Source organism: Nilaparvata lugens, chromosome 8 (genome assembly GCF_014356525.2).
Source record: "Nilaparvata lugens isolate BPH chromosome 8, ASM1435652v1, whole genome shotgun sequence".
Lineage (NCBI taxonomy): Eukaryota > Metazoa > Arthropoda > Insecta > Hemiptera > Delphacidae > Nilaparvata > Nilaparvata lugens.
In genome coordinates this window covers 28,366,482-28,394,345 of record NC_052511.1, presented here as the reverse complement: position 1 = coordinate 28,394,345, position 27,864 = coordinate 28,366,482, and the positions used below count along the sequence as shown (strand labels likewise).

Here is a 27,864-nt window from a genome sequence, read left to right as displayed (position 1 = left end):
AAGGTCAATCCAATAAATTGAATGAGGAAATACAATAAAATTGTAATCGATCTTTCTGCTTATTCCAGATTGGTGCTTCCCAAAAAGTAGTATGCGAAAGCTCAAGAAGTGATCTGCGAGGAGCCCGAGGGAAGAGACATTGATGTTTTAAGCTTTATTAGTGTTTTTTTAAACAACTTAGAAATCCCTTAGCAAACTCATCGAAATATATATATATATATATATATATATATAATATATATATATATATATAAAACATCAATGTCTCTTCCCTCGGGCTCCTCGCAGATCACTTCTTGAGCTTTCGCATACTACTTTTTGGGAAGCACCAATCTGGAATAAGCAGAAAGATCGATTACAATTTTATTGTATTTCCTCATTCAATTTATTGGATTGACCTTCTAATAATCTAATTTCAAAATATAATATATATATATATATATAATATATATATGTTTCGAATCGGCAAAAGAAGTGCCAAGTTCCAAATTTCCAATGCAATAAGATAGGTCTATAAAGTTTGTTTGGAATCTTAATGGCGGATTTTTACCATGTGACAGTCAATGGTCCATATTGTTGTTATTTAGTCACTGTAATCGGGGGTACAGGGAGCGAAGCGACCTGCCGAGCGCGAAGCGAAAGTAATATAATATGCTGTTGTATAAAAAAAGTAAAACTAAATTCAACTGCACAGACTTGAATATAAGCTCGTCTAGGTAGGTTGCCAATATTGTAGTGTTGAAATCTGCGATGTATACAATAACGAAATACAGTACTTATCATTCAAATACGTACTCATATAGTCAAATCTAGATTTTTTCAAAATATTCAAAGCTTATATTCAAAGGTGAAATTCATAAAATCTGTGTTGCTTCAAATGATGAAATACTCATTCACATGCGTAACGTATTTATTTGAAACTCATTATCAATGGTTCATACAAGCAAACATTTTCAAATTCATACAAACTGAAGTTTATCCCAAAGCTAAGGTGAATTGTTTTTGAGAATTTCATGTATAGAATACACAGCTCTCTCACTGGATTAATATATTTTCATATTAGTAAACTATCACGAAAATTTCAGGACATCTTGTTTAAATAACGAAGCATGGTAATCAAGTAGTTTAATCAATCTCATTCCGTTGAGCAGAGGTAAAACACCAAATAAAGCATAGGAAGGAAAGTTGTCTAAATGTTTGTTTCAGCATTATCATATGATGCGACAATCCCTCGGTAGATGTAACATTGGACAGGGCAGCAGTACATAGTATGCTTGAGAATGACATGTTAAAATGTTTTGTGTCATCAAAGTGAATAAATCTCCCGATAACTAGCTAACTTTCACCTGACATCAGGAGAGATAGAGAAGAATGTGAAGGTGGAATTAACGTGGAAAGCTCTCACAGAGAGTTAAAATTCTCACAAAATTCACCAAAATTGTTTTAAGATGGACAAAGGTCATGTTTGAAGAAGATGGTTCAATGATTTATTACAATAGGATAAAATATTTCATTCTCATGCAGATGTCATTTTCGTCTCTTGTTTAAAAAAAAATGCCAAATCTTATCAGATTACATAGTTGGAGAGAGAAGTTTCAGCTTATCCTGTTTTAGGATCGTGAGAAAGTATATTTTAGTTTTCTCCGTGTTTCACATTACGTTTTGGTATATTGTATGAATCTGATTTGTTTTTAATTTTAATGATTTCTAGCAATCTTTCCACTTTAAACGGACTCTATATATTATTATATTATTTCCATGAACTTGAGGTTCTAATTATGCTGCTATCTAGTCTATAATACGTCAGCAGTCTCTGTTGAGCTATTTCATTCATCAATCTTCAGTGGACTCAAAATGCATTGAGTCTTAATACTTTTGAAGAGCTTTTTATGACGATTTGGCGAAAAACTCCACCATTATTTTCATAAGTCATATTCTCTCATTGGCTGCCTCTGATTTTTCATTCGGCTGTACGCTGGGTTGTGGTTTCGGGAAATAGATTGACCAGTCAATACAGGGCACGTATATAAGCGAGCAACCTCAATTTTGCTTGCATTAAAGATCAAAATCTTGAATTTTCACATTTCACTTCAAAAACATATTGATTTTAAAATACTTTTTATTTAGAAAAGTTTAAATATGAACAAAAATTGAACCCAACAGAATACAAATTGTCCTACTCCCGGTTGCATGTAGATCTATCAAACTCATCGGTGATTAACTGATCCCATAGGTATAAAGAATAATGCCACGAGAACCAATGGGCGAGCTGACTATCAGATGACGTCATCAATCAGCTTTTAATTGTTTAATCACGATTAAATTTTATTAGTTAATAGTCGTGCAACCGGGTTTGTCTAAGAAATTTTAAATTTTGGATGATATCATCAAGTAGTGTACTATCAGAGACAATAGAATATCCTAGTATCCGTTTCTCTATGGATCTATGTAAGAGGGAATCATCAGTTGGTTTTTAGATCATCACATGAAATCGCCAATTAGTTTCCGATGGTTTGTTGCGAATAAATCAATTTAAGTATCAGTAGTCTTACAGTATTTACCTGAAAAACATTGAAGTGAGATTTAGTACATCTTTGGCCTTAATTGATGAGAGTTCAGCTCATCAATCAACATGCGTTGTCCACGTCACAATGAATTATTGCTCTGAGTTGCATCCTCCGAGCTTGTATGTGTTGGAGTGTGACGAGTTTTTTAGACAAATTCAACTTCATAGAGGCAGAGCCAAGAAAATCACGGGCAAAACTGGTTGTTAGCACTGAGCAGGCTGTATACGGCTCACAATCAAGCCCGAGCAATATAATGAACTGTTGTTGGATTCACTTTGAACTGTCAGCATTGGTTGAATGGGAACCATTGATGTTATTTATGAAGAATGCTGTCACAGTTGGATGCGAATCTCACTACAGCAAGTCATTTTTGTGTGTTTGGTGGCTGTGGACTGGTGCTGGTGAGTGGTGAGTGATCTAGATGTCCAGTCTGGTTGCAAAACCATCATTCCATCTGATTTGTCCCAAGAATCGATAATCAGTCAGTTCGCCACGATCCTGAGTGCACACATGGCAGGCTATTTCGCCATCATAGCGATAAAAGGGATGCTTGCTGCTTTTTAGAAAGGTGTTTGTATTTCTGTCACGATTCAACGGAATTATTGTGGAAATGTAGCAAAATTATGATTGCGACTGTCTATCAGATGGCATTCTTCGGTGTAGACTGTAGCTGGGTTTGATCATCCAAAAAAATCATTGAACTAATCGACATAATATTCTCGTGTAGTACTTCAAATAATTCTATATCAAAAAATATTCGACCTCACAGAAAATTGGATAACATTCTTGTGTAGAATTTGATAGTCCATTTAAATTCAAAAAAACTATTCGATTAACAGAAACAAGATGACTTTCTTGTGACGTGAAGGATTCGATAATCATTTGAAAGAATTTATTATGCTAGAAAAATTGATAGCATTCCTGCGTGTCGGATTACATTTTACATGAGTTATAAAAAATCAAAGACCAATCAGCGCATTACATATTCCTGAGATTACTGAGTGTTTAGGGTGTCATTCATGGGACCAGTTACGTTTAACAACTGTTTCACAATTGTTTCTTAGATTATAGATTTTCGCGTTTCTAGAAGTCTTCCAAAAACCATGGAACATTTAATAACGTTCTATACGTTTCAAGGTCCCCTGAGTCCAAAAAAGTGGTTTTTGGGTATTGGTCTGTGTGTGTGTGTGTGTGTGTGTGTGTGTGTGTGAGTGTGAGTGTGTGTGTGAGTGTGTGTGTGTGTGTGTGTGGTGTGTGTGTGTGTGGTGTGTGTGTGTGTGTGTGTGGTGTGTGTGTGTGTGTGGTGTGTGTGTGTGTGTGTGTGTGGTGTGTGTGTGTGTGTGTGTGTGTGTGTGTGTGTGTGTGTGTGTGTGTGTGTGTGTGTGTGTGTGAGCGTCTGTGTACACAATATCTCATCTCCCATTCAACGAAATGACTTGAAATTTGGAACTTAAGGTCCTTACACTATAAGGATCCGACTCTAACAATTTCCATCAAATGCAATTCAATATGGCGGCTAAAATGGAGAAAATGTTGTCAAAAACCGGGTTTTTCGCGATTTTCTCGAAAACGGCTTCAACGATTTTGATTAAATTTATACCTAAAATAGTCATTGATAAGCTCTATCAACTGCCACAAGTCTCATATCTGTAAAAATTCCAGGAGCTCCGCCCCATCTATGCAAAGTTTGATTTTAGATTCCCTATTATCAGGCTTCAGATACAATTTTAACAAAAACTTTCGAGTGGAAAAGATTCAGCATGAAAATCTCTACAATTTATTCCCAGTAACATTTTCACCTAAAATTGAAAATAAGCTCGAAGTTCTAGAAAATGTAATTATACAATAATTGCAAACTGTTGACAACTGTTATTAAATGATTCACTATGAAGAGATAGCAGACCTCGTATGTCTCCAGCGTTATTGTCCTGTCACCAGCTGGCTCAGATCTTTGTTTATAAGTAGACTTGAGATGCGCGTGAACACTAGCGTCAGGTGATCAATTTTCATAACGGCAAGGAAAGTTGTGTGAGTGTGCCACACCAGATTTTTTGAATTCAAAATGAACTCACAACATGTTGTGAGGTTTTTAAAACACTGAAGAATTCCCCATTTTACTGAGGTTCAAAAAGATTCAAAATTCATAGATTACTATGGATAACTTAGGTCTAAGCGCAGGGCTGAGAGCTGAGGGCTAAGTTAGGGTTAGGGGGATGAAGGTTATTTGAATACAATATGAGTAGATTCATCTATTTACCATGATGTCAAACTTGACTCAATAATAATTGTAGGTTAACTGGAATGTAGAACATATAATGTAAAAAAAATCCAATCCACAACTTTGTAGAATTTTCAGTTCAAATGGTAATTTAACAAACTTTATACAATAGTCAATGCACTATAAAGGTAGGCGCACACAGATCGTCATCGGACGGACGGCACGCATCGGACGGATCGGACGATTAGATTTGATGCATAGTTTTCAATTGAAGTGCACATACATATCCGCATCGTATCTGGCATCTGTCATCGGACGGATCGGACGATTAGATTTGATGCATTGTTCTCAATTGGAGTGCGCATACCTATCCGCATCGTATTGAAAACAATGCATCAAATCTAATCGTCCGATCCGTCCGATGCGTGCCGTCCGTCCGATGACGATCTGTGTGCGTCTACCCTTAATCTCCAACATTAACTCATTATATAACTCAACATATAAGAATGCAAAGTTTATTACTATTGATGTAATTGATTGAATATACTCAATCAGTGTCGATTTTAAAATATGAAGTAGGTATGCTGTTAATTCTTTTTATCAATATAATGTTCATTAACTTATTAGGTGAAAATACCCATTCTATTCTACAACAGTGCAAAATGTTAGTAGAATGAAGATAGAAAACTTCTCTCAGCTATTCTAACCTCATCACTAAAGAATTCTCATGGAATAGAATAACCTTTTCATTTGATGACATGGCGAAGTTTGGACATTAATGTCCACTCTACCACTTGACCACGTCATTAGTAAAAACGTTCCAAAAGACATAGTACAGTTTAACCATTATATAGTACCGGTTAAAAAGAATGATTTATTAATTCATCATCTATCTTTATCTCCAAACTTCGTTCATATCCTGATCACTTTTGCTTGGTATTTTAATCAATTATTTTACCCGATAATTGACTAGCAATTTAGCTCGTGAATGATGTAAAGTAAATTATGGCTTCAGACTTCGAGACTGATCATAAACTTTTAAACGGTAGAAAAGGATACCGGCACTATAGGTAAATACTCTCTTATTATTAAACTGTAATATAATACGAGGTCGCTTTAGTCATAAATGGCAGGGACAGGTCAAAAGCAAGAAGCTGAATTTAATGATGTTTCTTCTATAAAAGTCCATAACCTATGAAGCGGCATTCATTCATTAATTACATTATAAAGAAACTGAAGATCCTGCTTCAGTTATACTTCAACTCGCATATACGATGAAGCTCTATATTTTTAACTCCTGTCGTGAAATGGAGTTGATATGATGATATACCATCATGCCTCCTCTAACGGAAAATAAGGTACCAGTTTCACATGTTCCATGTATGTAGGTTTATGGTAAATTCTTTCAGGAGTTTTATTATGTGATGTAAGATTCTATTCACGTTTCACGAAATACCGTAGGTTTTGATTAGTTCATCGTGATTTAATGTATGGAGGATTTGCTTCTGATAAATTTAGTTACTTTTTATTTCGTGGGGTAATTAGGGTCATTTTATTATTTATAATAACTGCAGTAGCGGACAGTAGTAGTTTGCGTTACGCTATTTCGACTATGATTGTTGAGAATAACAATAACTGTAATTATTGAACAAAAGTTAACCATCATATTAGGGAGTTTGTGAAATAAGTGAATTCGTGACCTGAAGAGAAACTTTCGAGTCCCTACATTTCAATAAATAATACATTAATAGTGTACAAGGCTGCAAGGCAACAGTATTTTTATATTGTTAGTTCAAATTCAAATTCAAATTCAAATTTTATTTATTCAAGTAAGTTACAATACATTCTGGTTCATACACGAATCTACAATAAATTACAGTACAACAGCCAATTATGCAGCAAATTTCACATATTATGAAAACTTATTAATTACAATGAAGATTGAATGCAACATTAGAATATTGATAATATAGTATTGTAATATAACTACATAAATCAGCGGTGTTTCAACAATGAATAAATGATAATTTCAATGAATAAATATACACCCCACTATATATTATATGTGTTGGGGTATAAGTAATTAGTTGCTTATTGCGTGTAATAATTACTATTTACAAACTTCATTCACTGATATGGGATTAAAGTTTTTTATAATAAAATTAGTAAAAATGTATAATACAAACAAACAAAATTATGGAATTAGTAAATAAATATTAATGTTCTATTAAGGATAATAATAAGAAAGGTTATTTTTAGAAAAATGAAAAACAGTAAAGAGTGGAATGAAGAATAAATAGTTTCAATATTTACAGTCTAACTAAATTTTCACAATTTTCCACTCCAATATCAACCAACCAGGAAAATAAACTTTTCTTGAACCTGTGTCTATTGAATTCTTCCCTAATGTAACTTGGTATTGAATTATAATTTTTGGTCCCAAATATGTGTAGTTTCTTTGCCCAAATGTAGTGTTCATCCTTGGTACTATTGAATACGTGTTTCTCTGCCTTGTTTGATGGTTATGATCTGCCAGTCTTATGTGTTCGTTGTTTCTCCTCATTCGCGTGATGATAGCCTGGATGTAGAGTTGTCTTACACTCAGTACTTTACTGTCCTTGAAAAGAATGTTCGTGGGGAATTGATTCTCCTTGAAGCCTATTATTTTTAGTATTCGTTTTTGAAGTTTATAGAGAGGTTCAACATGTGTAAAATTCGTAGCTCCCCAGATAATTATGACGTATCTTAAAATTGATTGCACTAAAGAAAAATAAACAGTTTTTAATGTCTCATAGTTGAGGATTTTACGGAGTTGATAGAATTTGTAGAGAAGCTTCCTGATCCGGGTAATTGATAGATTAATGTGCTTGTCCCATTTGAATTTGTTGTCCACTATTGTTCCTAAATATTTTATTTCATTGACTTGTTGAATTGAAGGGCAATCACACGGGTTGTTGGTGCTTCCACAGTGATGCAGGATTATTGAAGAATCCGGTGGTCTCGTCCGTTCTGTCAGAGAAAAGGCTAAAAATTTCGTTTTTGTTGCATTTACTGTAAGCAAATTTTCTCTTAACCATTTATCGACTTTGATCAATTCTTCCTGTGCCAGATTAAAAACTTCCTCCCAGGTGTTTCCTTCAAATAGTATACACGTATCATCAGCAAAAGCTATTACTCTTCCTCTTATCTTAATTGAACATAGCTCATTTGCATATGCCAAATACAGAATTGGCCCAAGAACTGTTCCTTGGGGAATCCCAAACTTCATCGTTCCCTCTGAACTGAGATGTTCTTCAACTTTGACTTTTTGACGCCGGTCACAGAGGTATGATCTAAACCATGCTAGAGGAACTCCTCTAATTCCCATGGCTTCTAATTTCTTCAGCAGCAAACTGTGATTAACAGTGTCAAAAGCTTTTGCTAGGTCCAGGAACACTGCTGCACATTTTTTGTTATTTTCTAGCTTATCTGTGACAAAATTTGACAATTCTAATACCGCATCTTCTGTACTCCTCCCCTCACGAAAACCAAATTGATTCCTAGATAGTAAGTTGTTTTTTTCCATGTAATTCACAAGACGTTTCTTTACCAGTTTTTCCAAAATCTTAGAAATATTGCTTATAAGTGAAATAGGCCTGTAATTGGTGGCATTTGTTTTGTCGCCTCCTTTATGTAATGGTCTAACACATGTCTCTTTCATAGCTTTTGGAAAAATTCCTTTTGACAGACTTAAATTAAATATGTGAATTAATGGTTTTACAATTACATTTTTTATCGACTTCAATGTTCTATTATTGATTCCATCAAGTCCTGGAGCACTGTCATTTCGCAAACTACTAATAGCTTCAAGAAGCTCATCTTCAGTTACTGGGTGAAAGTAGATGGAGTGTAGAGTTCTTGTAACAGGTTTATATTGGGATATGATTTGGTCTAGTGGTTTTCTTAAGGAATCTATTATTGTCTCCGCCATTTCTTCACCTACATTTGTGAAAAAGTTATTCATGTGGTTGAGCACAGTTTCTGGATTTTCCTTTAGATTGAAAATCCTATCATCTATTTTAATAGCATTCAATTTCATTTTTGTTTTTGATTTAGAGTCAGTAGCATCTTTGATTACTTTCCACATTTTTTTATTATCCTTTCCAGCTTCATACAATTTCTCTCTATAGTATTGGTCCTTTGTTTCATGAATTAAAGCTGTGAGTGTATTCCTATACCGACGATAGAAGTTGGTTAAGTTAATGTTGTTTGGGTCTTCCTTTCTTCTTTTGTTGAGAAGATTTCTGGTTCTTATTGCTGCTACTATACCTCTGGTGATCCATGGTTTGATGGGTTTGTACTTCTTCTGCCGCCGATGCTGCTTGATATTATTTTGTATATGTTGTCTCAGAGTTGATAAGAAGGTGTCATAAGATGTATCTGGATTATTATCTTCTAAAACATGAATCCACTCCTCATTCAGTAGTTCATTCTTCAAGCTATTAATGTCTATTTTCTCGTTTATTTCATGTGTTCCAGTTTCATTTGCACTATTTCTCGAAATATGTTGCACTCCTAGAATTGTGGTGAAGTGGTCAGTTATTGTTGATTCATAAATGATTGGAAAAAGATTATCTCTGGAGTTGGTAGCAATGTGATCTATGCAAGAAGCAGTTTCTGTTGTAGTTCTGGTTGCTTGTTTAATGCAGAGTCTGAGCCCATGCTCGCTTAGAAGATCGCAGTAGTCATTCAATTGATGATGTGGACGAATTTGAAGGGTGTTAATATTCATGTCTCCGGCACATATGACTTGTTGCCCTCTTAATTCATTCAGGATCGATTCCAAGTCACTCAGGAAATCTGTAATATCATTGAAGGACGGTGATCTGTATATTGCAAGGATGTTCCACTTTTTGTCTGCTGCATCCAACCGAATATGTAGGACATTTGCCTGGTTAATATGTAGCTCAACACATTGTACATTTATACTATCTTTAACATAAACAACTACACCATCATTTTGTAATGGGTTGTTTATGGTGGAAAATACATCATATCCTCGAATGGACTGGAGTACAAATTCAGTCCTAATCCAGCATTCGGTTAGAATAATAACATCAAAAGAAAAATTAATGTCGCACAATTGAATCATCAGCTCATCAAAATTTCTTCTGATACTCCTTATATTGAGACAGAAGATGCTCAAATCACAAGAACTCAATGCTGCACAAAGTTGTTGACTGTTGTTGATCACTTCATCGTTTATTTCTTCAAAATAATCAAGATCCTCGAAGCTGAGCAAATTTGATAAGTTGTTGTTACTCATTATTTAAACTCTCATTAATCCCTTCCATGCTTCTTTCATTCCAGCTTAAGAGAAACTCTTCACTAACATCCTTTAGTTTTCGAATTAGGGTCAGCACTAAATCTTCTTGCCCTGTTGTGATATATCTGAAGGTTTGTGTGTGTCTGCTCATTGCTACTATTACATGTTGTGTGCTGTTATATATTCCAAGTTGTTTTTTATTGTTCCTTATCAGAACTACATTCTTGTGAGTTAAGCCCTGTGCTTCATGAATTGTATGGACTTTAACTGAAGGGTGAAGTTTTGATTGCAGCTCTTCTAGCACTGTTTTCTTCTCGAGCTGAGTGAATGTAAGAATCAGAGTGTTAGGTTCAAGTGGTCCAAGTTCTCCATTTGTTATTGGAGGTCTGACGGATAACAGGACCTCATTTTTCGTACTAATGTCCTGGTAGTAGCTGGAAAGGATGTAGCAGACGTCTATTGGACACCTTCTAGTTACTGTTTGATGGATTCTCTTCTCACAGAGAGATGAAATGTGTGACCATTCAGCTGTTAATTTACTTCTCTCTATGTAAGGTATTTGGTTTGAATCTCCTAGCAGAATAATCTCAGAAGCACCAGCGAGAGATGAGACAAATCCCACGAAACCTGCATGCATTAATACTGCTTCATCTATGAAAACACGTTTGTACTGCTTTTTTGATCCGTTTATTATAAAAGATGAAACTGTTCTATAATCCTGTTTAATTATTCTTTCATATTTATTTTTGTGAATTCTATTCACCTCTTGCCTAATTTCATTTATTCCAGCTCTTGTCTGACACAAAATGAGATCTTTACCTGGTGTATGTTGCTGAAGGATAAAGTGAGTTTTACCACACCCTGGAACTCCATCCATCCAAGTTATTTTTGGCATCTTACAATTTGTGATGTCAACTTTTAGAATATTCTTCAGCAGCTCAGCATTCAGCATGATTTGGGTGTCTCTACTGACTAGAATATACTTTTCCTTAGTTAAGAATGACTTTGTTGTTTCATTGTAGGGTACGTATTTTCCTTCATTTTCTAAACAGAAGCCCATTCGATATGTAGTGGATGTCGGCCACAGGAAAGTCTTAAGTCGATTGTCGTAGATGTTCATCTCGTTTCGCCTTATCTCTTGAATACATGCTGCTGAAGAAGAGATATTACTATTCAGTGATGATAGTACTCCCCTATATAAATCCGCATTCAGAACATCATACTGTTGAATAAAGTTCCTGAGTTCTATCATACTGTTCAAATAAGCATAAAGAATAGAATCATACGGTAGGTATCCTTTTGGACAATCTTCAGAGCCATCGTTTTCATGTGGTATATCCAAGAACTTTAGATTGTTTATTCCTCTGTAATAGAATACATAATTCAGGTTTTTAGTTTTAATTACTAAACTTAAAATGTCCAAGCATGTAAACTCGGAGTCAATATCAAAAGAATCTATTCCAATCGTAATGTTGTATTTATTTATCGATGCATATTCGTCTATTACCAGTAAGAGGTCACGGATACCTAATTGAGCCTCATTGTTATTATTTTGCGCTAATATCAATGTCAATGAATTTTTAACAAGATGAAAACGAATTGAGCTATTATTTACGTTCCGTAAATAAACAGTAGGTAAGCTATTGTATTCATCTTGACTCAGCGTTTTCTTCTTGATTGAATGTGCAACGCCTTCTGAAATACGTAAACAATTTTTATTCCAGCGAGCTAATGATAAATTAAAATCTGTATATTGACCAAAGCTGAAAATCAAAGACGTCCTACTTTTCGCTGACTGTTTTATTAATTCTGTTTTTTTAATAGATTCTAAGAAATTATCATATTCGGCTCTGGAAACCTTGTTTTTTTTAAATTCTGACGAAGCCCATTCCTTGAATTCCGAAGAGATACTCTTCATGTTCATTATGTCTGAGTTGAATTCACTCAGCAATAATTGTTCAACAGTTTCCATTTTACCTGGTTGTTCTCGTACTTTGAGTCCTTGGTTCCCTGGAAAGTTATCCTCTTCTTCCTCCTCCTCGAATTGCGGGATCAGTCCATCCGGTGGTTTGGTTGGTGACCTCATCTATCCGACGACGATGACGTATGAAGATAGCTGCTGTATGGTTATGTTCCAGTGACCCACTTATTGATGAACGATGATTGTTTTGAAAACTATCACTACGGTGAAACTAAACTACTAAGATGTTTACTCTACGAGCGCTACTGTAAGACTGATAGTAAATTGAGATTTAAATTGATCATTTCTCTGTTGAAAAGTTTTTGTTTATAATTGGCTAAAACTCAATTTAATCTTGATGATTAATTGCAAGTTTAGAAAATATTGTTTCTATCTAAAACTTGACCTATCTATAAATTTATTAAGACTACTTGGGTTTGAAAATTTCTCGTCATGATTTTGAAAAGCTCAAATCAATTCAACAAAATCATCCAGAAGGTTTCACATGGATAATAACCACATACAAATCAAATTTACCAATTTCTCATCAAGTTTACATTTTTAATCAAGCCCAATCATACGAGATTTATCATTAAATTCAGATTTTGCAATTCATGTGAAGTGAAATAATCCTTTCCCTTTGTAGCTATCCGAACAGAGTTAGGAAATTTGGAATTTGAGTCTACGATTACATGTTTAACTTGAAAATTAACTTGATATCCTCACTCAATTATTGTTTGGTGCAGATGTATCCAGTTCAACAAGTTTGCTATTTTACTCATTTGATTTCTCACTTTAATTATTGGTCTTCAATCGCTAACCTCTCATTTCTGATTAGTCAAGCCTATAAACATGTTACCGTGTGTTATTGCACTGTTAATATTGTGTAAATGTGATTCCTCATCTTGTCATAGAGGTGATCGTTTAAGAAAGTTTTCAATGAAAACAGCTACGATGATGTGTAATTCAAAACGTAATTAGTGGACTTCCTACGATCAAACCATCGGTATAAGGCCAAAATCGAAAAAGTGATTGCATGCCAAGTTGGAAATGATAGCATACAAACCGAAAACTGATTGCATATCATGAGTGTTGAGAAACAACCTGTGTAGTCAAATTACTACGTCAAGGTCCCAGTTGGGCGGTTCATTCATGTGAACCTGATATTTTGGCAATCCAAGGCCACCTAAGAGCATGATATCCATTCATAACCATATTCATTCTTCCATTAATTCGCTATACGCAATCTTTTTTACATGGGAATGTTTCAATTTGTGTGGATAACTCGCTCATACAGTAACGATTTTTCCATTTTTTTGATTATCAATTTCATCTAGTCCAGGCAACGAATGCTTAAATAAAGGCATAGAGGGAAAAGTTTGGAACACAATTTCAACTCCACAACTCTTTTAAGGATAGTGAGAGGATTAACATATCTAAAGTCCTCACCCCTACCCCCTGTGCTAAAGGGGTGGGGGTGGTTTGAAAGTACCATTTTTTCATTTTTCGCTTATATCTCGGAAACTATGCATCTTATGAACATTTGTGTTCTGTACAACATTGAAGCTTACAAAATTACCAACAAGTTTTGTCCTCTACATTTTCTCCATATCTCTCATAGTTTCTGAGATATCCGCTCTTGAAGGTAAAATATGTTTTGAAAAAACACTTCTGCCTTAAATTTTTTCATCTTTTCGGCCTCATAATTTTTGAACGATCGATGAAAAAAATCAGTGCTGATTATGAGCTGATAGAGTATCAAATTATCTTCAATTTTATGTAGTTTTTCACTATTTTACGCACTTTCCCACGACTGTTGCAGCAGTTTTAGTGATGAGATTGAAATTTTCTGTTCAGCAACAATAGATCAGTTGACAATGAAATTTGGAGGGAATATTTGGAACACAATTTTTGACTTTGCAGCTTTGTTGAGACTAGTTTGGAGGTGAGCATATCAAAAATCCCAACCCCTACATCATGTGCTGAAAGATGAGGGTGGTTTGAAAGTTGCATTTTCCACTTATTATGGTTATGTTTACATGCTTATATCTTGGAAACAACTTATTCAATTATCATAATCAACGACATAAAAATGAAGCTTAATAGATTCCCTACAAGTTTTGTTTGGTAGAGGTTTTCGATAAATCCGATACTTTTCGAGATATCTATGTTCTAAAGAGATGCATTTTCGAAAAACCACTTTTTCTTCCATTTTTTTGCTTTTTCAAGTTTTATAACTTTTCAAAAATTTATGAAACAAGAATGTGCTGATTACGAGATTGTGAAGCAATAAATTATCTTTTATTTCATGTATAGTTCGACCATTTCACGCATTCCCATACGACTGTTTCAGCAGTTTCAGTTTTGAGTGTCAAATCTCAAGATTTGCAACAAGTGAATTTCTTCGAATATCACACTATTCTGTCATCATAAATTGGCAGTTTTGAGTGTCTTTGTTCGGTAGGAAGTTTAGAAACACCCCCTGTGTTTAGTTCCGCAGATGTTCCATTAGATATTCAATATGAATGTTCATACTGAAGCACACTGCCAATTTATGATGACAGAATAGTGTGATATTCGAAGAAATTCACTTGTTGCAAATTTTTTAGATTTGACACTAAAAACTAAAACTGCTGCAACAGTTGTATAGGAATGTGTGAAATGGTCGAATTATACATGAAATGAAAGATAATTTGATACTTCACAATCTCGTAGTTAGCACATTTCTTGTTTCATCAATTGTTGAAAAGTTATGAGACTTGAAAGAACAAAAAAATGGAAGAATAAGTGGTTTTTCGAAAATGCATCTCTTTAGAACATAGATATCTCGAAAAGTATCGGATTTATCGAAAACCTCGAAAGCATGTAAGTAATAAGTGGAAAATGCAACTTTCAAACCACCCTCATCTCTTCAGAACATGATGTAGGGGTTGGGATTTTTGATATGCTCACATCCAAACTAGTCTCAACAAAGCTGCAAAGTCGAAAATTGTGTTCCAAATATTCCCTCCAAATTTCATTGTCAACTGATCTATTGTTGCTGAACAGAAAATTTCACTCTCAACACTAAAACTGCTTCAACAGTCGTAGGAAAGTGCGTAAAATAGTGAAAAACTACATAAAATTGAAGATAATTTGATGCTCTATCAACACTTATTTTTTTCATCAATCGTTCAAAAATTATGAGGCCGAAAATATGAAAAAATTGAAGGCAGAAGTGTTTTTTCAAAAAATATTTCACCTTCAAGAGCGTATATCTCAGAAACTATGAGAGAGAGATATGGAGAAAATGTAGAGGACAAAACTTGTTGGTAATTTTGTAAGCTTCAATGTTGTACAGAACACAAATGTTCATAAGATGCATAGTTTCCGAGATATAAGCGAAAAATGAAATAATGGTACTTCCAAACCACCCCTACCCCTTTAGCACAGGGGGAAGGGGTGAGGACAGAGTTATGGAGTTGAAAATTGTGTTCCAAACTTTTCCCTCTATGCCTTTATTTAAGCATTCGTTGCCTGTGAATACAATATAATACAATAATACAATAACATATCTTAGATTAATTTCCACTCCGGATTTCATTGTTGTTTTTGCCATTGTAAAGTGACTTGAAAATTCTGTTAGGCATAAGGATCTTCCCTTATTCCAACTGTAAATTTGAATGTGCGTGAATTCAAAACTTTGTAGTTTGCACTTCTGTATCGGATGACCATTTCTTGACTTCTCGCGTCCGAATAGAGCGTGTCTTGGCACAGCCTATCACGGATCAGTATAGCTATCACCAGTTTATTGAAGATTTGTTTTCGTCAGCCAATGTTATCTCTCCATTTAGTTTTCAAGATAGGCAAAAAGGCGCTACTTCATCGTAGTTTCACTTCAATTTTCAAATGTTTCACTAGATTCATGTTGAAAGTGATGAAAATTGTACAGTACATCAATATTTTATGTTCTCATATCGACAGATTGGGGTTCTGTAGGCTATACTCCCTAGATGATAGGGAGAACATTCCGATTCTCCGTTAAAACTCCGAAGATTATATATTTTTTTCATTCTATCGCATCGAAGAAAACATCTTCAATACTAGTTGGATGAAACTCCAAATACAGTATACAGAGAACTAATATCGTCAGCCATTCATTTTTCAAGTTTTGTGAGTGGAGTTAAAAATCCTTTTAGCTATTAGGGTATGGATGGCCTAAACCAGGTAACGCAAATTATTTCGTTTTGTATCAGTCTTTTACCAAAGTTGTATTATAAATTAGGCTTCAATATGTAGTGTTGTATTTAATGAGACTTTTAGCCTTATTGTACAATAATTCTTCTTCTTACAAGGATTAGGCTCTATTGGCCTGTACCACAATCCATTTCTTCCTTGGTCTTCCTATGCCTCGCTTTCCTTCGGGTTTGTACTCCCATGCTAATATTGGGAGCCTATTGGATGGCATTCTGAATAAATGAGTAGACCAATTTTCCCGATATTTCTTCAGAATATCCAATAGCGGTTCTACATTCAATTCAGCTCTTATGTTGTCATTCCTTATTTTATCCAGTCTACTACAACCTTTGACCGCTCGTAGAAATCTCATTTCAGCAGCTTGTATACGAGATTCAGTTTGTCAGGAACCCATGCCTCGCTACCGTATGTTATTAACGGTATCGCCATTGTTCTGTAAAACTTCAGCTGGGTATCTTGTCTCGTTCGCCTTCCTATAGCTCGTCTTATATAGTGCCACAGACCGCACTGAATCTCGCCATTTTTTCACCAACATCTTCATCCTTATCGAATGAAATGCGGCATCCCAAGTAGCTGAAGTCTCTCACTTGATCTAATGCTTGATTGTCTATCACGATTTTTGATCTGACTGGCCACTTTCCCCTGAATGCCATTATCTTGGATTTTTGAGGTGAGATTTTCATGCCAAAGTCCGACCCAATTTCGTTTAACTTGAAAAGAGCATATTGTAGTTTATCTTCCGTGTTGAAAATGATCACAGTGTCATCTGCATATAGTAGAGAATTCATAAAGACATTATTGCAGAGCTCTATCCCTGCGTCAACATATCGATTCCAAATTTCCAGAATCTCGTCAGTGTATATATTGAAGAGAGTAGGGGACATTGGGCACCCTTGTCTTACACCTTTATTTATTTTGATTTTTCCCGTTTTTCTATTATTGCCGGACGTGATAACGATATCTGTATTTGTGTATGCACCCGCAATTGCAGCAACAAGATGTTTGGGATATCCTTTTACGAGCATTATGTCCCACAATTTGGCCCTTGAAACGTTGTTAAATGCTTTCTGCCAATCGATAAACGCCATGTGAGTTTCACAATTGTATTCTAGATTTTTCTCAATGATCTGCTTTAAGGTGAATACAGCATCCATACATGATCTTCCTCAGCGAAACCCCATCTGCTCTTCTCCTATCAGTGTTTCTGCAATAACTCTCAGGCGTCTATTCAGGATGTCAGCATCGTAACTTGTATGCAGTGTTCAAGAGGCTTATTCCACGATAATTCTCTGGGTTAGCTCTATCCTTTTTCTTGTGTATCGACACCACATTTGATACAATAATTCTATGTATCTGAATTGAATTACATCCATTTCCCATTCATGGGAATTTTCTATTAATATTCCTAACTGAGACTATCATTTTCTCACTCTCATCTCTTTTCCTCAAAAGGGGAAATGACTGTCTTCAATATCACATTTATACGGGTAGCCTACAGTGTAAATTCATTATCCAGTAGCCAAATTACCTCTTGCTATACGTCTTTGCGTTTCACTACAGATCCACTTAATGTTGTCACCTGTCACTATACTGATTAAAACGTTTATGCTTCTTGAATAGCAGTTGTGGTTCGGAATCCAATCTGTACTCAAAGTCAATTCATCTTAAGCTAGGTTTAATCTATGTAGAAGAGCTATATAGCTCTGTTACAAGTTCAAAAAGTGACACTGGAGATCTGCTATATAGCCCGGCTAAATAGCAGTTTTAAGCCCATTTTCTTAGCTATATAGCAGAAAATAAGCTATCCAAAATTTCCGGTGAACATCAAAGAGAATCTGATTCTGATTCTCAAAGAGAATCTGAGCTATATGTAGCTCTGCTACATATAGCTCTGCTACAAGTCAATTTTTCTATAGCAGAGCTAGATGTAGCTGCTCTGTCTTTGAAGAAAGGCTGCCGCAGCTGTTTAGTTTGCAGCCTGCTGGGTTTACACCAAATATACTGTACTCATTTGTTGTCAGAGTACTAGTAGGTTACTATACTTAAAGCTTTAACTCATCATCATTAATTACACAACTAACAAAACTCACAACTATTAGTCCAAACCACTATTATTGTGTATTGGATCGTCTAAAAAAATGAGAAACTCTTTTTACCGTGAAACGTGTTTCTTCCACTACAAATTATTCACAATATTTATAAAATTGACTATGATGCAAGATTTAGCCCATCTGTTGGTAAGATTATTTGAAAGATTGTGATAAAATATTACAACCCTACTGCCGCAGGTTTTTTATCTTTCTGATTCTCCTGAAGGCATCGAGGCCCACAAGTGTTCCTATGTAAAATACAGTACCATCGCCAATAATCCACATTTACACTGAATCGATGGAACCTATCATCAGTCAATGAAAATAATTTTTGCTAATTATCAGGTAAGACTACACCATGACGTAAATCATCATGATACTATTTATCCCAATTACTAGTGTAATCCTTTGAGGATTTTCGCATTCCATATGGGATCTACCATATTTAATTGAATCATATTACGCAAAAAATAGTTGGAAACTGATAATTAGACACTGTAAGCGTAAGTAATAAATTTTTATCGACCTGGTTAGGGCGTGTTCTCACCTGAAAAGTGGTTCCTTGTTTGCTGCCCACAAATTATTTTAAAGTTTAGTATTGACTAGGCTAGTATTGGCTCTCGAATTTTTAATTACTGATCTGTTCGCGATCATGTTGGTTTAATTGTGCTCGCATAAGACATGAGCACTGGGACGCGTGCTTGCTCTTTTGAACATGTCTAGATAATTTCTAACATGTTGACTACTAATTTTTGGTGTGTTGAAAGGTCTTATATACTGACACATTAATAAAATCCATAACTCATAATTTATAAGGCCTATCACACCTGATTGCTTCTTATTGTTGACTTTCCCTCTACTAAGATTCTTTATTGTATTCATAACAGACACCTGTCATGTTATATCACTTCTTGGTAGAATCTCAAATCCAAAAGTCATATTTATGTTATTCATGAAAAGCATAATCAAAAAATTAAAATTTCAACACTATAATGAATGTACTCCCTGCTTGGCCGATTTGCCCTGTGCAGGGAATCTGAACAGGTCCAGCTTATCTAAAATAATTAAAAGTTGGAATTCTAACTTGAAATTCCGCTCAATAGGCTTGATAGTCCTATTTTCCTTATCCATTTACGAAAAATTGATAGAAAATAATTATAGAGTTTATAAGTAGTGGAGTTCAGATTATGTATTTGTCTTACAGGGTAAAATTATCTATTCAAACTTACAGAATAATCGAATCCAGGAATCAATGGAGTATCGAATAAATAAGTTCGAATCAATGATTTTTCACTTTATCTTGTGTAATTGGTTTCGTAGATGAGTTGTGGTCTTCATAAGTAGGATGAATAAAATTGGTGATAAGGATATGGGATAGGTATAAGCATAAGTCTATAGGTGAGGTGATCATATTCTACTATTTCCTCATCACTTTATTAATTTGAAAATAAAGACATTATCTTAACTAGACAAAATCAGCTATTGTTTATGGAACCAGAAAAAATAGATGATTCATCTCGATTTCAGGTTATATATTATATTAAATTCAATGTGGCTAGTACTTCAATCATGCACAATGGACCTATCTCTTGAATAGTCGACCTCATTCAGTGCAGCTTATTTCATATACATCTAGCCATTGATATCAGTGGCACCAGGGAAAACCTATACTTATTAAGAAGATTGTAATATTCTATGGTGATACTACGTGGTACATGATGATAATAGTAATCCTCAATAATGATTCGAGTTGTAGTCTAAATCTTACTACTCTCATATTTTATTATTAAGTTGCAATCACACACACATACACACAATTCAATTTGAATTTGATATTGCCAAATGAAAAATTGCATATGAACTCCTACAATGAACTCAATGTTATTATGTATGCCACTGTTACTTTCAGTAAATAAATCCATATAGCTCACTGAACCAACTATAAAATTGGGTTTTCATGATTATTTTGATGGTAAATATCAATCTAGAGTAATACATTGACATCCAATTTTACTCGAATAGATATTAAACCGAGTGTGAACCGTAACCGATTGAATATTGATTGAATTGCGTAGGAATGCAGATTATTTTTTTCAATCTCCAAATTGGATTACGGCGCGAAGTGGTTCTGATAGCGATTGGTGGGGCTGTTGGGAGGAGAGGGGTTGTTTGACTAGTGGAAATTCTTGTTAAAATATGGTTGAGGAATTGACATGAGTTTGTGGGCAGGAAGTAGCGGATCCCCGATCGAAAATTGCCTATAGAATAATATTATTACATAAAGACTGGTTGGTGTTAAGAGAAGTAACCAGTTTGTTTCAGAAGCGCTGCATAATATTCATTTCGTCTCCTCATCTGCTAGCAGACTCTCTGCCAACAACTTTCGGTTAGACTGAACTGTTTGTAACGTAACAAACGTCGAAATAGCTGAAAAAAATATTAGAATTACTCATTTTGTCCAAGTTAGTGGACTAATTTGGTAAACTAATAATCTAGGAAGATTGATGCTAGTTGAACTAGTTGAACCGTGGAATGTCAAGATAACATGTAAACTATTGAATTAATTCATCTGGGTCAAATACTCCAGACTTATTACAGGTAGAGCACGATGAGATGCCATTTATAACAATGAAAACCTCTGGGGCTATCATGTCGTGCAGTTCCTATAGACTAACAGAGAGACAGATAAAAATATTTTTTTTTTATTCTTCGTTGGATTGCACCAATTCTTCTTTTTGGCTTCCTTTGCAGCCCTGCATGAATTCTAAATATCACTGTTCCATTGGACTTAGACCCTTTTCTCCATCCTAGTTCTTCGAAAAGTATATTACACAAGGAAATGTATGTCTGCGAATTTTGTAGTGGAAGTAACGTCTTTTCAAATTCTGTACTCTCCAAATTCCTATGTAAAAATGTTTGATTTTCATACTTAGTATCACAGAATCTGTTTGCTCTTGCTTCGCCCAAAATTAGAAAGAAATTATCATTGTAATACTTATAGATTCACCACTTTTACTTATTACGAAACCCCTATTTCATTCGTAATCCATATTGAGAGCAGAAGACTTGTTTACTTTCCATCAACATTCAATCAATCATCGTGTAGTACCAATTAATCACGAATTATTTCTGGTCCACTTTGAATATGTATCATACAGTAAATAATATTTGGTCGATCATATTTTTATTAGTAGGTCCAAATCATTGGGCTTCTAATCCGATGATATTACCCTTCTCACGGAAACCTATATCAGCATATATAACTTTTTTCAGTTCATATTATAGGCAACTAGTACAAGTAGATTGAAGTTTTTATCATGCAATTCCAAAATGTTATGAATAATTTCTTATTTTTGTAATTGCAGTATATTGAAACATTTCTATTTCAAGGACCCTTATCATATTGAATCTAATTGAATGAAAAAAATGAGCTTTTCATGTTTCTTTTGAATGAGACTACTAAAGTCAATCAATGTAAACTCGTTTCCTGTTACAGGTGAAGATTAGGTTTGATTTAGACCTACTGAACTTCCATCCATCATGGATCTTCCATTGACCATGAGCTTCGTATCACTGCTATTCGGTAATGGATTTATCAACCCATTTATTACAGCGAGAGAAAGGTGAATATCAAAATTCAAATTCAAAATCAGGGTGATGAGCAACTGGGTAACCCTTTGTAAGATTTATATCTCATTCTGACTGATTATCATAGCTACTAACATTTACTGTAGTTTGCATTACCTACTTTTGTGCTTCATAACACGAACACGAGTGTAAATCTAGGATAAGAGCAACACAAATCAGTTAAAATATTTTTCAGGAATTTAAATAATTAGTTTTGTGCCAGCATCTCATTTACAATGTACAAGCCGCATCCTTCCGACGGAATCACCTACAGAAGTGGGAGAAGTCATACCAAAGCTATCAATATCCTTAATAATGCTTTTTTAACCTGAATTTCCTCATTCAAACCATTCAGGATACCCATAGATGACTATTAAACCAGAAATGAAAGATTGAAATTGAATGACAGCAGTGTAAACGGAAATAGAAGTTTTCAGAGAAATGCAAAACAAATGAGAATGTGGCGGAAGTTCTTAATTGACTCATACAGTATCAAGTGCAAGTAGTGCAGTAAAAAATTAACAAAACACGCAAACTCCACAGGTTGAACTAGTCTTACATGAGTAGTTTCTCTTTTCATCAATGGACGAACTTTTCCTACATTGCATGTGATGGAAATCGCATGTATTAATCAAGAGTAAGACAGGTGAAAACATGGAAATATGCCTCGCTTTTCTTTATATTATTAAAATGAGTGAATGAGAAAGTGTCATTGTTATAAAGTTAGTGTATTATTCTCATGGAGATTGTTGATATTTTCCAGTTCATTATATTCAGCGCAGTATCGTAGTATTTTAGTGAGCCGTCAGTGTGTTCATAGGATATCATTTCAGATTTTAATTCTCTACATTTCTCAATATAGAAAACTTGAACTTTCAATCTCAATTTATCCATATTCTAAGAATAAGGAAACAATGGTAAACATTCTATTAATTTCCTTTAAATTCAGGCAGATGAATAATTTCCAAACATAACACAACAGTTCCAACATTATGACAAACTTCATTTCTATACAATGGCAGACACTAACCCGATTGTGATAATGTGAAATTCAGAATGTATTCCAGACTGGATTAATATTCATGCAACCATAAATTAATGATAACTTTAAAAAATTACAGATAAAGTAAGCCTACGATCTCGAAAATTTTAAAAATGGCATTCAAGATTTCCTCAAAAATCAAACAGCTTTCAAAAGATTAATGAGAACCAGACATTATTAACTCATTCTTGTCGGGTTAAAAATGAGATACTATTTTCTTAGACGCGTAATTTAGTTGTCTTTTTAATAGCGCTCCATGTCAGATCTCTGGCGTTTATTAAACCGAAATTATAGAGTGACTTATAGTCTAGATTTTAAGCCACATTCTCGCTTCCAATTACGAACAGTTTACTATTAAGCACGTCATTAAGCACAATGAGTTAATATTGATAGACTTTCAACTGAGGTATAGCATGACTATTAAGAGAGTGATTGGAAAAAATTGTTAAGATTTATGTGCCGTAATTAACACTGAATTTATGGGATCTCTAAACTGGAATCTAACTTTTGTAGCTATTTTATAAATATATCAAAGAACAAATAGAGTAGAAAAGTATTGTTATAGAATAGTTTAGCCAGTCAAATTTATTTTTTCATTCACATACACAAGATATCTTGTAACAATATAGGCCTAAATAAAAACAAAATTAATATATGCAGATAAAATAACAATCAAATACTTATAACAAGAACTGTGGTGCAAAAGAAGGAGGAGGATTGAAAGGTTTGCCAACAATAGTTATCTAGGTACCTACTAGGAAACCTTTAGTCCTTGAGAGGGTGAAAAGGTATCAGAAAAAGTAAAGAGAATGTAGGTATGATAGAATGGGATGAAGGAAGGAAGGATGATGGGGATGAGAAAAACAATAGGACCAGGTGGTAGAAAATAATAAAAAAGACTAGAGGATTTACTAAGGATTTATAGGACACAGAAGTATCAGCAAGCAAGCACACAAGCTATAATTGTTTCACGATAATTCACTTTTTGAAACAGGATTTGCATAACATCTATAGAAGTACCAAAAATAAAATGTATCATTTCTAACGTTTCAAATGAAATGATGAAAGGAAATAACATATTATTATTCATGGATACATGAACTATTTAAAAAATGTCACAACATATTATTACTGCAATCAGCTTATATGAATTGCCATCAATGTGATGTTCAAATAGATGAGAATATGCTGTATGAGTTGAAATATTCATTGAGATTATCTTCCACTGACTACTTTCAATCATCCTATCACTGGAACTTTTTGTTTTTATCTCTAGAAACTGCCAACTGAATGCTGTCCTAAAAATTTTTATTTGTTCACTAAAATACCTTGAAAAGCCTTTGGAGAAATACATTGATCAACTACAGACTGCATAGCAATTAATTGATATTCTTAAAAGCAAATTACAGAGGTGCTCAAGTAAACTTAGCCTCTATAATTGTCATAATTTGTAGTATCAGCCCAAAACAAGGTCAATTATTGTGCCTCTCAAGTCTCTATGTTTTAAGAATCTAGTCGGAATCACAAATTCGAAATGAAATTTACTTTTTTTTTATTTTTGAAGGTCTTAGTTTTGAAACGGTGGCCGGAAATTTGGGACCATGTATTTTGCTACCAAGCCTGCGGTCTCTACCTGCGAGGTGATTAGCAGACAATTATTATAGTCGGTCCTTTTGACAGGTTCACACGCTTCTGTCATTGAATGAAAGCCATTCATAGATTAATTTTTAGAATAGTTCTGAGTACTGGGTAGATTAACAATCTATTTTTATGACAAACATCTTCAGAAGGCTTCTCTCCCAATATTTTATTGGATCCATGTTTCTTGGGATTCCCTCCCTCACCACCATTAATATCATTGACCATTTGTTGCATGTGAAACATTCTTATTTGCTGCTCATTCTTTTATCATTTCAAATAATAGTCGTTTATACGAGTACAACCATCCGTTAAATGAAATGATATTAGAAATTTTCCTGATTGGAATAGCAAATATAATAATTCAACTTTAAAATCGGAATAAATATATATATGAAGTATGTTAAAAAATACTAGGGGAATATTCGTATTCATATACAAGGGAATAGGCCTGCAACTGAATTGCTATAATTGCTATTCTATGTGATCAACGCCTTTGTGTAGGAGAACAATGTCCAACCACCTCTTGGAGACACCTGATTCTACCTGCAAAGTGCCATCCTCTCTTATGTCGGAACCCTTTCCTCTTTTGGAACTCTTGTCCCAAAAAGTATTGGTACCAAAGTTCCCAGCACCTTTGGAACAATTACACCAATCATCTTTCATAATCCCTATTTGATAAAGTGATACAGTATTATAAGAATACCGGTAAGTTTATCCAGTTGATTGCTCTGTCCTAATTGATTTGGTCATCCTATAAATTCTTTTTTATTTATTCAAATCCATCAGATTAGCAGTGAACGGTATTTGGTATCGGATAAATGCTAGTTTTCTCCTTCTAATTGCTTCGTCTGTCCGACTCATGCCTGAACATCGTGTTACACCGCTTATACAGAACATGTAATCTACTTGTACTGAAGAACTAGTCACAGTAATTCATGTACTCTAGCTTGAGAGGGTTGAATATATTTCTATTTCACGATTACATTGAACTATTAATATTAAAGTCATTAGCATTAGTCGATATGCTATCTATCAATGCACAGCATTCATTAGTAATTCAATCAATTTCAGAGTGTATTCATAGGATAATAAGAGTAGGAAAAGTATCTATAAATCAAGGATTAGCATTAGCACCTTATTTCTCTCTATGGCATAGGGTACCATTTCATTTTACGGGATAGTTTTGAGTACTTTGTTTAAACCTATCCCAATATCCACTCTTCATCATTTATCTCTCACAAAACAAGTACGGTATCTGTATCTTGTATTCCTCTAAATTCTTGGAAATTTAAATATTTCATAAGTTTTTGAACAATTTCAACTCAGTAAAGGTTGTATTTGGTCTCACTGTATGGCTAATAAAATAAAAGAAAGGCGAAAAATATTTTTTTCTGATTTCTGGTTTTGGCATAAATTTCAGAAAGAGATAACCGAAAACTTGAGGTTTTAGAGGCACAAGGAAATGTTGCATGCAAAATCGTTTTTGGACTTTTTTATGTAAGCTATCAAAAAATATATAATATTAAAAAGTCAAAACCACAATCAAGCTTGCAAGCTCTCTCTGTTCTCAATGTCTTTATTGACTGGATCATAATGTGCTATTTTTATCATGTTTGGGAGAATATTATATCGAATGAATTTACTAGTCCTAGAAGATACATCCTACATCAAAGTTTGAACGAATATCTATAATATTGTGATCATGGTAGAAACGGTTACTCACAGCTGAAGAGCAGCAGGTGTGTTAGTACAATCCCCGTGAAGAGCATCTTGCCGAGGGAAATCCTTCAACTCACACAGAATAAATTCTTGATAATTTTGAACTGCACATAGGTGAGATAATATGCTTGCACTTGCAATCACCACAAATATCCTAAAACATTTTCGAGGCCGATGAAAGCACTGTTTTTGTGATTGAAGTAATCGATCACTGACTGATAAGGCACAGCCGTTATCACACCGCACCGCCGCAAGATGAACTGATGATAAAGGAATTGGCAAGACACGTGATGCCAATGTGCACTGGACCTGGATTCAGTTTTGTAACAGCTGATCCCCCTCCCCGTCCTTATCACCTGTTGAGTTCACTCTCCTCTCCCATGATAGGTGAGGAACTTGGCCAATGTTACGGGAAGGCTGCTCACTATAATTATTATGATACGCTGCATAGTAGAAGATTAGATACTGACATCATAGAGGATAGCATAACGCTATTACGCTATTGTTTCTCTATGCTGACATACAGAAATATAAGATGAAAGAAAGTACAGGAGGAAGAAGCTTTGATACCTATGGTATGATGATGAACTGTCAGCGTTCCTCATAAATCATACTAGTAGTTCTGTGAACAGTAGATCTCGCGCAGTTATAAACCGCAGCCTCCCCTTATATACTGTCCATCAGAGTGAATCCTGTCATGTCCTGGTGTGTCAGCGATATATCGGTGTGAAATGACTAATGGCTGTTTGGTTTGGTGTGATAAATGCTAAATCATCAGAAGCTCACAGAGTTGAGAGCAGAGAAAGGTCGGGAGAATGTACTATGTTACTTTGAGTTATCAAAATCTATTGCATGCGTCATGCAATAAATTAATAATCCACTCGACGACTCGACAGTTGATCTATGGTGAATAATTCTATAGTCTGATTTTTATGGTAATATTGGCGTATGAAGGACATTCTTTTTCCTTCTATATCATCTTTAAAATCTATATCTATAATTTCAATGAACCTTAAGTCGACGCGCAATTTAAAGAGGAACATGCCGGTCAAATTTTATGAAAATCTATTGCCGCGTTCCGCCGTAAATGCGAAACATAAATATAAGCATATGTACATACATAAATAAAGAGAAATGCAAAACTGTCGACTTGAATCTTAGACCTCACTTCGCTCGGTCAATCAATGCTGACAGGATAACATTTTTTAGTGGATCTCTCTTCATACACTAGTAACCAGAGAGTATAGCGAATGTTATATTCTATACTCTCTGCTAGTAAATAGTGAGCCCCCGAACTAGAGAACACACTCATGAACTATTGTAGGGCCAACTGATTTTGAAATCCGCAATTTGTGTAATTATTATAATAGGTATGTGAATCAATAGAACTTTATAGTTTACTCCAATGAATCTAGAATTAATATATTCTAGGTTCCTTGTAATATAGAATATTATAAAT

At 34.5% G+C, this 27,864-nt stretch overlaps 2 protein-coding genes across 2 annotated transcripts in view; one reads left to right on the top strand and one right to left on the bottom strand.

The window, feature by feature from the left end:
- LOC111046249 overlaps positions 1-26,782 on the bottom strand; it is a 95,225-nt gene extending 68,443 nt beyond the window's left edge. Inside the window, exon 1 of the mRNA XM_022331749.2 lies at positions 26,410-26,782. Coding sequence (XP_022187441.2) covers positions 26,410-26,455 — 46 coding nt within the window. The 5' untranslated portion in view covers positions 26,456-26,782. The remainder of the gene's footprint in view (positions 1-26,409) is intronic.
- Positions 21,875-27,864, top strand: part of LOC111062469 (multiple epidermal growth factor-like domains protein 11) — a 68,085-nt gene continuing 62,095 nt past the window's right edge. Inside the window, exon 1 of the mRNA XM_039434434.1 lies at positions 21,875-21,999. The gene's annotated coding sequence lies outside the window, so the exon portion shown is untranslated. The remainder of the gene's footprint in view (positions 22,000-27,864) is intronic.